At 36.4% G+C, this 13,558-nt stretch overlaps 2 protein-coding genes across 2 annotated transcripts in view; one reads left to right on the top strand and one right to left on the bottom strand.

Moving 5' to 3' along the window:
- LOC145331579 (long-chain-fatty-acid--CoA ligase ACSBG2-like) overlaps window positions 1-13,558 on the top strand; it is a 292,684-nt gene that overhangs the window by 204,390 nt on the left and 74,736 nt on the right. The gene's annotated exons all lie outside the window — the stretch shown is intronic.
- The window catches only part of LOC145331578 (E3 ubiquitin-protein ligase synoviolin B-like), a gene marked incomplete in the record, with an annotated part of 18,634 nt that continues 10,057 nt past the window's right edge, over window positions 4,982-13,558 (bottom strand). The window contains 3 exon segments of the mRNA XM_080176323.1: window positions 4,982-6,334; window positions 7,223-7,412; window positions 8,238-8,302. Coding sequence (XP_080032449.1) covers window positions 6,269-6,334; window positions 7,223-7,412; window positions 8,238-8,302 — 321 coding nt within the window.

The raw sequence follows: 13,558 nt of genomic DNA, 5'->3' as shown, positions 1-13,558 counted from the left end.
TTTCCTAGTTACCTATTATCAATACTTTTAAGTCTACTAGCAGCTACCTGTAAAGGAGAACCATAGCGAACTGACAGACACAAGATATCCTATTACTCTATTCAAAAGAACTAGCGTCTACGCTCCTAAAAACCTCTAGGGGCACTTGAGGAGGGGAGAGTTGAATTCAATAAAACATGGATGACAACATACATAAGTAGCGAAGCTCAAAAGTTATTTATAGACATCTGGAAAAAAATTAACTTAAAATCGCAATTAAAATTCATTTTTGGGGGTAGGAGGTAGTTTTTTTTTCTAAAGTCAATTTCTCTTGGGAGGGTGGATGGTGATACTCTTCCCCAAAATAGTTATAAAACTTCCAAAAACCTATGAGAAGCTATCCTGTTAAGGAGAACCATATCGGTTCCGTGGTTAGCAAGATTCTTTGGTTCAAACAAACAGACATTCTGTTATTATGTACAAAGTATATCCTATTATAAGGACCAGCGACTTCGCCCTTAGAGGCATCTAGAGGAACTTGATTAGGGGGGGGGGGGGGAGTTGAATTCAAAAAACAGGAGCCGAGAAAATCACGTTTCTCCGATAGCATAACGGACTGACAAAGTGATTATAGAGTAGCTTCGCTAATAATTTTTTTAGTGATGGAAGGGGGAGTAGAACACCCCCATTTCTAATTTCAATTTTAAAAAGAAAGAAAAAATAGGGGAAGGGTTGTGATTTTTTTCTAAGAGTAGTTTCTCTTGGGAGGGTGGTTGTACCCTCTCCCAGGACCTATGAGAAGCTACCCTGTAAAAGAGAACCATATCGGTTTAGCGGTTAGCGAGAACCTTCGGTACAAATAAACTGACAGAGAGACATACATCCTGTTATTACGTACTAAGTATATTCTATTAAATAAAGTACTAAATTTTTGTCTGATGCTTAAGATTTTCATAACTACTTCACACAGTTACCGAGATGGTTCTAGGCTATTTTTCTACCATTTTGAATACAGGTTCTTGAAGGGTTATGGAAGGACAGAGAAAATAGCCTACAACCTCACAAAGATCATGTCGGTTCAGCAGTTAGCGAGATTCTTTGTTACAGAAAAAAAGGATTTATAGGATAAACATATAATAGGATATAGGGTTATTTTGTCTTTTGCTAAAGATCTCAGAAAATACTAGTCTTTAATACAAAGTAAATCAATGCCTGTCTGTCTAAAGCCTAAGATCTTGGTAACCGCTGAACAGATTGGGTTCAAAATTCTAATCTTCAGGGAATATATCTACTAGTCCTGTGGTAGTTTTAGGCTATTTTCTTAGAGTGTGGGAAACCCACCCACCCCCCCCCCCCAAAAAAAAATCAACCACCCCTCAATTTATTTTTGTAAACTAATGCAAATCAGCGGGGTGGGGGAACCCCCATCGCACCCTGGGGCGAAGCCTAAATGAAAAAAATAATCACAATCTTTTTTTATATTTTTTTTTGACAAATTTCCAACAAACGATTCTATAAAAGAGGGATACGAAGCCTCTAATCCTAGTAGAAAGTAAAAAGCTTTAAGTGTCCCTACCCCAAAGAAAAAAGCAAAAACCATCACAGGACTATTAGGTATATTCCATGAAGAGTAGAGCACAATAGGTTCAGTGGTTACTGAGATATTAAGCTTCTGATATACAGACGGACAAGCAGACGGACAGACATCATTCTACTTTGTATTATAGATAATATACTATTTTTGTTAGGGATGGGAATCCGTCGAATTTTTGGGCCGGATTCGGATTCCGGATTCTGAAGGAATCCGTCAAAAAAAGTGACGGATTCTTGCGGATTCCGGATTCTTATTTTTGGCGGATTCCGGATTCGGATTCCGGATTCTAGCAGTATTTTAAAAGGCCGTCCGTCACAGAGGGATAGCTTTTTTCGTTAATTTATCACTATGTTACTTGGTTGAAGCCTTGATTTGTTTAAAGTGTTGACTTCCAGCATAACTAAAACATTTACATCACATTAGTAAATTTAAAAATTTAAGTGCTACGTATGTCCTAAAAATGTGCTTGGCATTTTCTAACCTATTTAAATTAAATTTAGCCTACCAATTTAGAATCCGGAATCCGCTATAAAAAACGGATTCCGGATCCGGATTCCAAAATTGGCCGAAAATTGGGCGGATTCCGGATTCCGGATTCGGATTCCGGATCCGGATTCCCATCACTAATTTTTGTAGTACTTTTTGTACAAATACAAATAAATATACAAATACTTTTATACTTATATTTGATTCTTATTCTTTAAAAACTGAAGATACCAAAAAATAAGACTTCTTAATCCTACACTGTGCACCATATGATATCTCGGAAAATTTACCCAAGTATATAAAGAATTTGAAAAAAATTATCGTAAAATCTATTAAAGGGGTAGTAGCATGAAATGCATTTAAACTTGAATTTAGTCAACTGCATATCTCTTTCTGTTCAATAGTTTAAACTATAGGACATATATTTCAAATCCATAAATTTAAACTGTAAGTTCTAATAACATATATGCATAATTTACATACATATTTTTGTTCTATGAAAATTGAAGATATTATTGAATTTATTTAAATAATACACCTATTGTTTTTTCGTACAAAACATACAAATTACTTTTCTGCTAATATTTGATTCTTATTATTTTTAAAAAAACGTAAAACGTACAAAAATACAAATTTCAAAATACGTTACGTACACATATCAAAATAACGTCCAGAACGTACACAGATTCGATGCGTAACGTACAAAACGTACAAAACGTACACTCTGGCCAGTCTGGACATAGTTTTTTCGTATGGATAAGAACCGGTTCCTATCCACCAGATTCGAATGAATACGAGGAAAAAATAATAACTTTTAATCAGAAGTATTGTAATATGAATCTATCAGATAGGCAATTAAAATTTCAAAATAAACATTTTTGATATTTTGAAGAAATTAAACAAGAATGAAAACGTTCATGAGCTCTTATATAAAATTCACAAAAAGATATAATAAAGTCATGAAAAATACATGCATAAAAGGGGGTGTATCCACCCCCCTAGAATTTGGAATTAAGATGGGTGTCAAAATTTTCAAGAACGGCTGCGAAATAAAATCTTAATCATAATTATAAAGTAGATTTTCAGTGCATATATAAGGGGGGGTTAATGCAACCATCTTGCAATCAGTGAGCAAATGGCACTTAGAATTCGATTTTCCATCTGAAATTTTACATGAGTAATCCTTGGTAGGTCTAATATCCCTAAATCGAACAAAAAGTTTGCCATTTTTTGGATATCTATATTGCAAATTAGTCACGAAACCTATCTCCACATAATATTCTTTTCCACTCCAAAACGCTTTCAAACGGTTCTAGACGGTAGCTGTTGGTACTAGAAGTTTTAAAAATGGTTATTGCTATCATTTAACATGAATTAAACCAAAAATATGTTTTAAAAAGTTGATTCCTACGTAATTGATGATGGATTTACCCTGAAAATAGGCAAAAAACGGCTGAGCCGCCAGCCATTACTTTTCCAACTTTTTGTTCGATTTGGGGAAAATAGACCTACCAAGGATTACTATTGCAAAATTTCAGATCGAAATTCGAATTCTAAGTGGCATTTACTCATTGATTGCGAGTTGGTTGCATTAGAACCCCCCCCCCCCCCCCATTTTACTAAGTTACAGTATAAGATAGTTATGCAATTTCTAATCTTTGCAACTCAGCTAAAACTTATGTAGACCAAAAACAAACAAAAATCAATTATTAAATGTTAATCTAAAGTTGGGATATTTACTAAGGATTAGGATAGCCCTGTAGAAATTATACCTTTAATATATTTAGGGGGGGGGGGATGCTTTGTAGTCCAATAATTTGTGAGAGTAAATTATAGCATCAATGATATTCAGGGATCTAAAGGGATAAGACAATGGCCAATAAATTGAAATTTACAATAATGATTTACAAAATTACCCCTTCTGTAGATTATAATAAGTTGTAAAAACGTATGGTCACTCACTTTATAAACCAACCAATCAAAATTTTTTAAAAAGTCCCAAAACTCATTAAGCCAACGAATAAGAAAACGTTATTACTAAAGCAGACATGTAATATATAATTTAAATTCATGATATAAATTATAATCATTATTTTACTCATTTTAAAATAAAATTTGCTGTATTGGAAAAGCAACTTAGTTTTATGAAAATATAAAATCAGCACTATCTTTAGACAAAACAATATTAATGCATTTTCAAGCTAACTTTTAAACATGATGTAAGGAGCAGGGGCATGTTTTAAGCTATTTTAATTCTTTCAGAATTTAATAAAGCACCATTAATTTTACCTCTTATTTTTCCCAACTTACAAAATATTATTGGAAAATAAATATGAACTATAAGAAACTCTACTCACGGGGTCTTGGGTCTTAGAAAAATCAACCATTAGGAAAGGAAATATTAACACAGCCAAGTCACTAAAAAAGAGCAGAAAGCAATTTGCTAGAAGACTAATAGGGTCCCCACCAGGAAATATTAACACAGCCAAGTCGCTACAAAAGAGCAGAAATAAATTTGCTAGCAGACAAAAAAGGTCCCCACCACTTGGGCCAAGTAGTTGTCTAGGTTATACATCTATACTTATACCTTTATTCTTAGTACTTTAATTTTCACTTAAAGTCACCTTATTTTATTCTAAATATTCTTCGTCCATCTTGAAACTTCAATAAGAGCAAAAAACGGGAATAGTCCCTTTCGTGGCAACGCTCCTAGAGGCGATTCGTGGAATTTTTAAAATAGCTTTTAGTAGATTAATTTAGGTTAGGTTAGGTTATATTGGGTTAGGTGATTGCCCCGCAGGGACTAGAAATAAAGCTACTGTGAAAATACGAAGAATCGACCCTTAAGGGGCGCTGCCACGAAAGGGACTATACCCGAAAAAATCACACTATTTAATAACATATAAAAATAAGTACTTTGTATTAAACAACACAACAAAATATATTTATTTGAATAATATTCATACATACAATTAATTTTAATAAATAAAATTTATCATCAGTTGTAGCCTAAAGCTTAAAAGTCATGGACTTAATCAAATCTGAAGTTTTACAAAGGGACGGGGCATAAATCCGTAAAACATGACCGAAATGGTTTAAATATTAAGATAGGACACTCAAAGTTTTTTTGTCACTCTGTCCAAAACATATGTACCGAGGCGGTACTTGACCCTGACACCCCCCCCCCCCCCCCCAACCTTAAATGCTGCTCAAATTCCTTGTTTGAACCACCACCCCTTTCAATTTCATAATTAATTCCAGAGATCTAAAGGGATAAGATATAAATTGCCGATAGATTGATGTACATCCCTAATGATGACACACAAAATTACCCTTTCTAAAGATTAAAATTAGTTGTTGAAACGTTTCCAAACCATTTAATTAAAATTTAATAAAGTTGTTAATCCAACCATTAAGAAAACGTTATTATAAAATGTTGGGGACTAATGTAATAACCAGCCCAATGTCCCCTCCCTCCCTCCCTGATAATTCAGTAATATTAAATAAAGAAATAAGGAATGATGTGAACCATAATATAATAATAGTTTTTTTTTTATCGCATCGTATTCCAGCTTTCCATGGTTATCAAAATTAAAAATTATAAGATCAAAACCAGTTTTGGTAGACCCGAGGGCCCGGGCTAACAAAGCTGGTATTAATTTCATAATTTTAATTTTAATATTCATGAAAATTGTCTGTTGTAATGCGATGCTATACATGATTTTTCAGCATGTCTGAGAAATGGTTCTAATCCAGCGTAAATTAACTGGTTTCGAAGCCATACTGGAATAATAGTTATCACATGTGTTTAAAAACACAAAATAAATACAAGATATACAAAATCAATCATTAAAAAGCCAAGTTTACATAGTTTCCTAATCCAGTAGGGGGGTTATTTTAGACGGTAAAAGTAGTAAGAAAGTGTTTAATTGCAGTTCTTATAAATCATTACGTGAATTTTTTAACAATTTTTTGGAATAAAAATCTATTTTTTTGAGAGTTAGGTATATAACAAAAACAAGCATGTATTTTAAAAAGAGCATAACCGACATCTAGTGCATGTTTAAATAACAAAAAATATAATTCTATAATCCACGGAGGTTTAGTGATACCGGAATCAGCTGATTGTTGGTTGAAATTTAGCCGGGGAAAAGTTGGGAGGATGGCTTAACTTCAACTTGTAATCTTATTGGGCTGAACAGCTGTTTCTTATCTTCTCAACAACTGTTTTTTCTTTTCCTCAAACACAGCTAGCCGACGTCTTCTTATTTCATCCTAAATATTTAACCATTTTATTACCCCTATAATAATGTAACATGATATCTATCTGTTTGTTTGTTTGTCTCATTGGTCCAGGGAAGATTTATAACTATTTTGGGGAAGGGTACCACCACCCTCCCAAGAGAAATCGCATTAAAACACAAAAAAACATAACTAACCCCTTCTAGCAGGATAAAAATATTTTTGGTAAACTGAGCTTGATCTTTAAATCGTTTTTTATGGTGCGCTGAATCGGGACGATTCAGAGGTGAACCGTAGGTGCGTTGGTGGTAAGCCACAGCGCACCTGATTTTTAAAAGATTTTCGGCACGGTGTTGTTAAATCACTTGCGCACTCACTAAAATATCGATCCGCGCCAGTACAACTCTATTACTTAAGCAGTGTCAGTATGGTATTTTATATAAAACATTAATATATAATTTATTTTAAAAATAACTATAAAAATGTTTTCAAGATAGTTTTGCAATAAAATATTAAAGTATTTAAAAAAAATATTTATTTATTAAATAAATCACCCCGATTTGGTTCGGCAATGCCACTCGGTGAGTGGCATTGCCGCGCTGGTGCCGCGCCACTGGGCGCGCCAAATCGCCCATGCAAATTCGATTTAAAGATTGGTATTTAATAATTTGATGGTGCGCTGAATGAATCGCCCCGGTTTAAATCACCTATAAACGATTTAAAGATCAAGCTCTGCATATCTTAACATAAATAGATTGAAAAGAAAACATTTACGTGTCCCTAGAGGCCTCTAATATAATCTTCGTGGAAAATTGTCTGTTCTAAAATGCACATTTTTAAGTATGACTGAGAACCGATTCTAATCCTGCAGATATTAATAGGTTATGAAGCCATACTGTAAATAATATGAATAGAATGTACCTTATCATCTTCTTGAGAAAGTGTTTGAAAAGGGTTGGCAGCTTGTGAGGCAGCCGCTGTACTATTAGCCGCTACACTGCTATCTGCTTGACTGCTGGCCGCTGCACTACTGGCTGCTGGGCTGCTATCTGTTGGACTGCTGGTCACTGCGGCTACTGGCGCCGTCACTGGTTCCAGTGTCTCAGTTGCACTATTTCCAGATTAGAACATTGTTATAATATGAATATTCAAATCACTCTAGGGGTACTTGAGAGAGGGGGGGGGGGTAAGTCCACCCCCTAAATTTCAATATTAGTCTAAGGCAGGGGGAGGGGGGGGTGTTAGGGCGATTTTTTTTCGGGACACACTTCAGAAATCTTTTTACTATTCAGGAATAATTTTTTTATCCAATCTTCACAAGAGAGGTATTTTTGGAAAGGTGAATATAAGTAGAAAACGCCAAGATATGTATATTAGAAAATCCGCATAAATCATATTTACAAGTTATTTGCAAAATTAATTTCATGCCTTAAATGACACTGTCATAATAAATATTATACATGCATAGAAATCTAAGACAGGAAAAGCATACCTAACAACTAGGGGCCCTCAATACTTTTTTTCAGTGTTTCGGAGCCGGAGCCGTGGAGCCGCCATATTTTGCTGGAGCCGGAGCCGTAATTTTTGTTAAAAACGGCTCCGGCTCCGGACTAGATAAATAAAGAGATTTTTTTTACAAATTATAATTTGGTAACTCTGTTTTGTCATGAGCAAAAGCCCTTTTTAAGTTATTCAAGTCCATTTTTATCAAAAATTTTACTTTTAAAACCTTCAAAAGTCAAAAATAAAAAATATTTTTTTATGGGGAAAAAAATATGTCAATTTTTTTTGATTTTTTATGGGGAAAAAAATATGTCAATTTTTTTTGATTTTAGGTCGGAGCCGGATCCGTATTTCCAGATACGGCTCCGCGGAGCCGCACCAAAATCAAACGGCTCGGAAACGCTGCTTTTTTTATATAAAAATGTTTAATTGCCTATTAGATGAATCAACAGAATCTTCTGCTATTACAGTTTCTTCAATTGTTTCTTGTTCTCTCACCTAGAATAGTTATCAATATATTATAGACAGCTTTCCGCGGATATTAAAATGAATAAATTTAAGATTAAAACCAGTATTGGTAGCCCCGAGGCGCTGATGGCCTGGGCTAAATTTTTTTCCCGTATTCGTGAAAAATTGTTTGTAATAAAATGCTATACATGATTTTTCATTTTAGCTGAAAACCGGTTCTAATCCAGCGGATATTAATCGTTTGAAACTCCTGCGTTTGTCGTAGGACCAAAATTATGAGATGCTATGTTGGTCATGTCTACGCCGTGCATCCACCTCTACTACAGCAGCAACACCATCAGCAGCAGCAGCAGAGCCAAGAACCAACGCCTACAATTTCCCACCCTTCAAGAGAGATCATCAACATCAAAACCGGTTTTTCATTAAATCCGACAATGAGGAAAATGTTTTTAATTTGGTCGACAAAGAATAGGACAACACCAGCATGTCTTATTCAGCTCCTACTAATCAGAGCTGGTATAGAACAGAACCCGGGTCCCATCTGGTTCTGCGCGCTTTGCCACAAACAATTGTCACCAGTATCAGTTGAATGCTCCAAATGTCTTAAATGGCTCCACGTCAAATGCTCCGGCTTCAAATCATCAAATGAAAGGAGAAAACTAAAATCCTGGACTGGACCATGCTGCACAAGGCTCAACCCATCACCACCCAAACCCTCCCCCCCAAAATTTTCATCCCCCCCAAAATCTTCACCCCCTAAAAACACTCCCCCAAAAATTTTCAACCAACCCCCCCCCTAAGCCCAAACGTAAACAACATCCCCCCCCACCCCCTCCCCCTTCCCCTTCTAACCCACGCCCTAATCCCAACTTGCTGCCCAACAGAGGTTATAATACAAATATATTGCAATGGAACATAAATGGCATCCAGAGTAAACTCGATGAACTCCTTCATCACATGGAGGAGAGCAAGATCCTCATCGCTGCAATACAAGAGACTAAGCTCACAAAACTATCTAAAGAGAGGAAAACACCCAACTACACACTAGTGAGACAAGACCGTGGGAAAGATAAAGGAGGTGGACTAGCTTTTCTCATCCATCAGAAAGTTAGTTTCAACCTGGAGAAAACACCTGCCAGACTGTCACAGGATCCACACATGGAAACCCTGACAATCTCCATCCCCAGCAAAAACTCACCACTTTACATCAGAAATGTCTACATACCCCCTCAGAGTAGCTGTACAAGGGGTTATACCCCACCCCTCAACGAACTCTTTAGTGGCCTAGGCGACTCCTATTATATAATAGGAGACATGAATGCTCATAACATTCTTTGGCATTCTGAGGCTACTAATGATACCAGAGGTGAAGAGCTAGCAGATGCTGTAGCAAATCAAGACTGTGCCATAATCAATCTTGATATGCCCACCAGAGTCACCAGCACAGCCTCCACAGCTCCTGACCTGAGCATAGCCTCATCTAACCTCATACCTGTCACAAACTGGAAGGTCGAAAATAAATTGAGCTCAGACCACCTGCCTATCACTATAAGTCTTACAGCTGAATTAACAAAATCCAACACTAAACATCAAACCTACATTAATTTCTCCAAAGCTGACTGGCCAAAATTTACCTCCTATACAGAAAATATTTTTGCTAAAGCTAGGCAAGTCAGTAATGTCCATCAATCAGAAAAATTTTTCCGCAAAACCCTTCAACGTGCATCCAGAAAATTTATCCCAGCTGGCAGAATTCCTCAGACCTACAACGCTCTTCCTACAGAAGCTGCAAGACTTATAAATGAACGTGATGAAATAAGAAATGCTAATCCTGCTGACAACAGATTGCCTGATTTAAATAAACAAATCAATAAGTCAATCAATGAACATCGCAAAAAGAAATGGGAAGAACACCTCTCTACATGTCAGCCTGGTTCCAAGAAACTCTGGTCTACCATAAAGAGACTTGGAAACCAACCTCAACAACCCAACAACCAAGGTATTAGCTTTAACAACAAAACTTATTCACACGCTAAGAAAATCGCCGACCAGTTCAACAGGCAGTACACACCCGAGGCCAGGAAGAAACCTGACCAGGCACTACGGCGTACCTTAAGATCTCTGAAGAAAAAATCAAAACACCAACTGATTATCTTCACGCCAGAGCAAACCTTAGCAGCAATAAAGAAGGCCAAGAACTCCAAGGCTCTTGGCCCGGATGATCTTTCACCTATCATGCTCAAACATCTCGGACCCAACGCCATCAAATACCTCACCGAGATTTTCAACAAATGTATGAAAGACTCCATCATCCCCAGCATTTGGAAGACGGCCAAGATTATACCTTTACTGAAACCAGGCAAGCAATCCAACCTCGGACCGAGCTACAGACCAGTATCATTACTGTCACCTGCCATCAAGACTCTCGAAGCTCTTCTCCTCCCATTCCTAACGGAGGCAGTCCAACTTGCTGACCATCAACACGGTTTCAGGAAAGGTAGATCAACGTGTACAGCTCTTTTCTCCATAATCGATCATGTACACAAAGGTTTGAACAGAAAGAAACCCTCTCACAGGACTGTTTCAGTTGCCATAGACCTGTCTAGGGCATTTGATACAGTTGATCACCAGCTCCTCCTAGATGATATCAATAATCTCCATCTCAACGATTTCATCAAGAGGTTTCTTTGTGCCTACCTTAGGGGCAGGCAGACCTATGTTGTATTTAGGAACTCTAAATGCAAATATAGAAAGATGAAACAGGGTGTCCCACAAGGCGGCGTCCTGTCCCCAGTCCTGTTCAACCTCTATATGGCCTCGATGCCTCAGCCTCCAGGTAACATCAAATTAGTTACCTATGCTGACGACAGCAACATCCTCAACTCTGGCCCGGTTGTTGAACCAATCGTCAAGGACTTAAACTCATACCTTGATGTCTTGGACACCTGGTTCAAGAGCCGCAATTTGTTCATTTCCCCAGCTAAATCCTCGGCCACCCTGTTTACAACATTTTCAAATGAAGTAAACATGGAACTAGGGATTGAAATTGCTGGTGAGAAAGTTCCAACTGTGAAGAAGCCCAAAATCCTTGGGGTCACATTCGATGGTCTCCTCTCCTTTCGAGAACACACCAAGATATTAAAATCCAACATCCAGTCTAGGAACAACATCCTCAAAGCTCTGGCTGGAACATCTTGGGGTAAGGAAAAGGAGGTCATTGTGAACACATACAAGGCAACAGGTCAATCTCTACTCAACTACTGTTGCCCGATCTGGACACCTGCTCTAAGTAAAACCTCCTGGGATGACCTCCAGACAGCCCAGAACACTGCTCTTAGAGTAGCTACTGGCTGTCATACTATGTCTGACACTGACCATCTTCACTCAGAGACCAAAGTTCTACAGGCACGTCCCCACTGTGAAATGTTGAGTAAACAATTCCTGCTAGCCACTCAAAAACCTGGACATCCTAATAGAGTGGACCTAAATTCACCACCACCTGGCAGACAGATGAAAAAGTCCTTAAAGTCTCAATTTGGCAGGGAAATCAAGAACATTTCTCGTCCTAACCTGTCTGATGATGACTACAAGGCAAAGTTGAAAACAATCCACACAAATACTGTGAAAGATGTTATCAACAATACCCGCAACAAGGTATTAAACACCCGCCCGCCAGAGATTAGCAAGACTGAACAAAGTCTTCCCAGAGTCACCAGATCAACCCTGGCACAATTGAGGTCTGGATACAGACTGGTTCCTTAGTGGATAAATGTCCCAACTGTGACAGTTCACACACAACCCAACATCTCTTCAACTGTCGACAAAAACCCACTAACCTCAACACGAAGGATCTATGGAAAAACCCGGTGAAAGTTGCCAGATTCTTGGATTTGGCAACAGATGTTGATGATCGAGTTTAGAAGGATCTGGGCTAAAGAAAGAAAAGTAATAAGCTCATCCTATTTTATAGAGTGGTAAGGTTTTTTTGTCTGAGGTGAAGAATAACCCGAACTGCTGAACCGATATTGTTCACATTTCCACTTCTAAGTCCTGAAATGGTTTAAAGCTATTTTATTTTTATAAATAAGTCTTTGTATTGTTTTATGCTTTTTTTCTGGCCTTCCATATCCCTTCGAATGTAAAGCTCCTATGTGCTAGGGGTGCAGCAGCTTGTAAATAAAAAATGATGAATTTAAAGGCATGCATAAGGGGGTTTATTCACCCCCTAGAATTTAAATTTAAGGGAGGTGTCAAAATTTTCAAGAACGACTGCAAAATAAAATCTTAATCATAGAAATATCATGGTAACTTATCAAAATTAAAGAGTAGATTTTCAGTGCATAATAATTTTAAAAATCCGAAAAGATTAAAAATCATGTTTTTATCAGAATGACTTCGAAATCGATTAATATCTGGTGGATTAAACCAGCTATCAGCCAAACAAAAAAATCTGTATAGCATTGTGATATTATATCCAGTTTTCCACGATTATAATAATGTACAATCATAAGATTAAAACTAGTTTTATAGAAGTATCCCCTTTTAAAGAAATCGGGTGTAGGTATTTATCTTTAAAAGCAAAGATTTTCTTTAATTAGGGTCTGTACGTAACAGTTAGCTCTTTAATGATACATGTTAGAATTGTCCTATCGATTTTTAACCTTGGATAATTCCAGTAACTGTATCCATGTACAATTAGAAAGCATGGTAACCCTGTAATGGTTACAAGAATGTCCGTATGTCCAATTAAAACAGGCTGATTTTTACTTTTTTTACTTTTTGTATGATATAATTAACTATCCTATTCTTCTGATATATGTAATGATGATTCTAGAACAACAAGTTAAAATATTTAAGGAGAAGCATTTCTATAATCAAGTCCTAGAAATGTCAGTATGACATTAAATAGAATTCAATTATGAATTTCCGCAATTTTGCAGAAAGTTAACATATAATTTTGACACTATAGTTGTTTAATGTTCGTTTGTTTTCCGTTTTAATTCAGAGCTTCGCTTTTATGGATGTTGTCATCCTTGTTCTAGTTATAAATGAAAAGATGATAAAAAGGAGTTTATACACGAGCCAATGGAACAAAATATCAAACTGTTTTCAAGGATGGATTTAGTAATAGAATAAACATTAGCTAATTGTTATTAAACTTTATATATTATTTTAAAAAAATAAGAGCATACCTTGTGATAAAATAATAAGAAATCTTTTAGCATGTATGTTTTAATAAAAATTCACAAATTACACTAATTAATGTAGAATATGTAGAATGTAAAT

The sequence above is a fragment of the Acartia tonsa genome, chromosome 11 (genome assembly GCF_053477335.1).
Source record: "Acartia tonsa isolate MP-2025a chromosome 11, ASM5347733v1, whole genome shotgun sequence".
Lineage (NCBI taxonomy): Eukaryota > Metazoa > Arthropoda > Copepoda > Calanoida > Acartiidae > Acartia > Acartia tonsa.
Note: the sequence above shows the minus strand (reverse complement) of the source record. Positions and strands in the feature narration are given on the sequence as shown.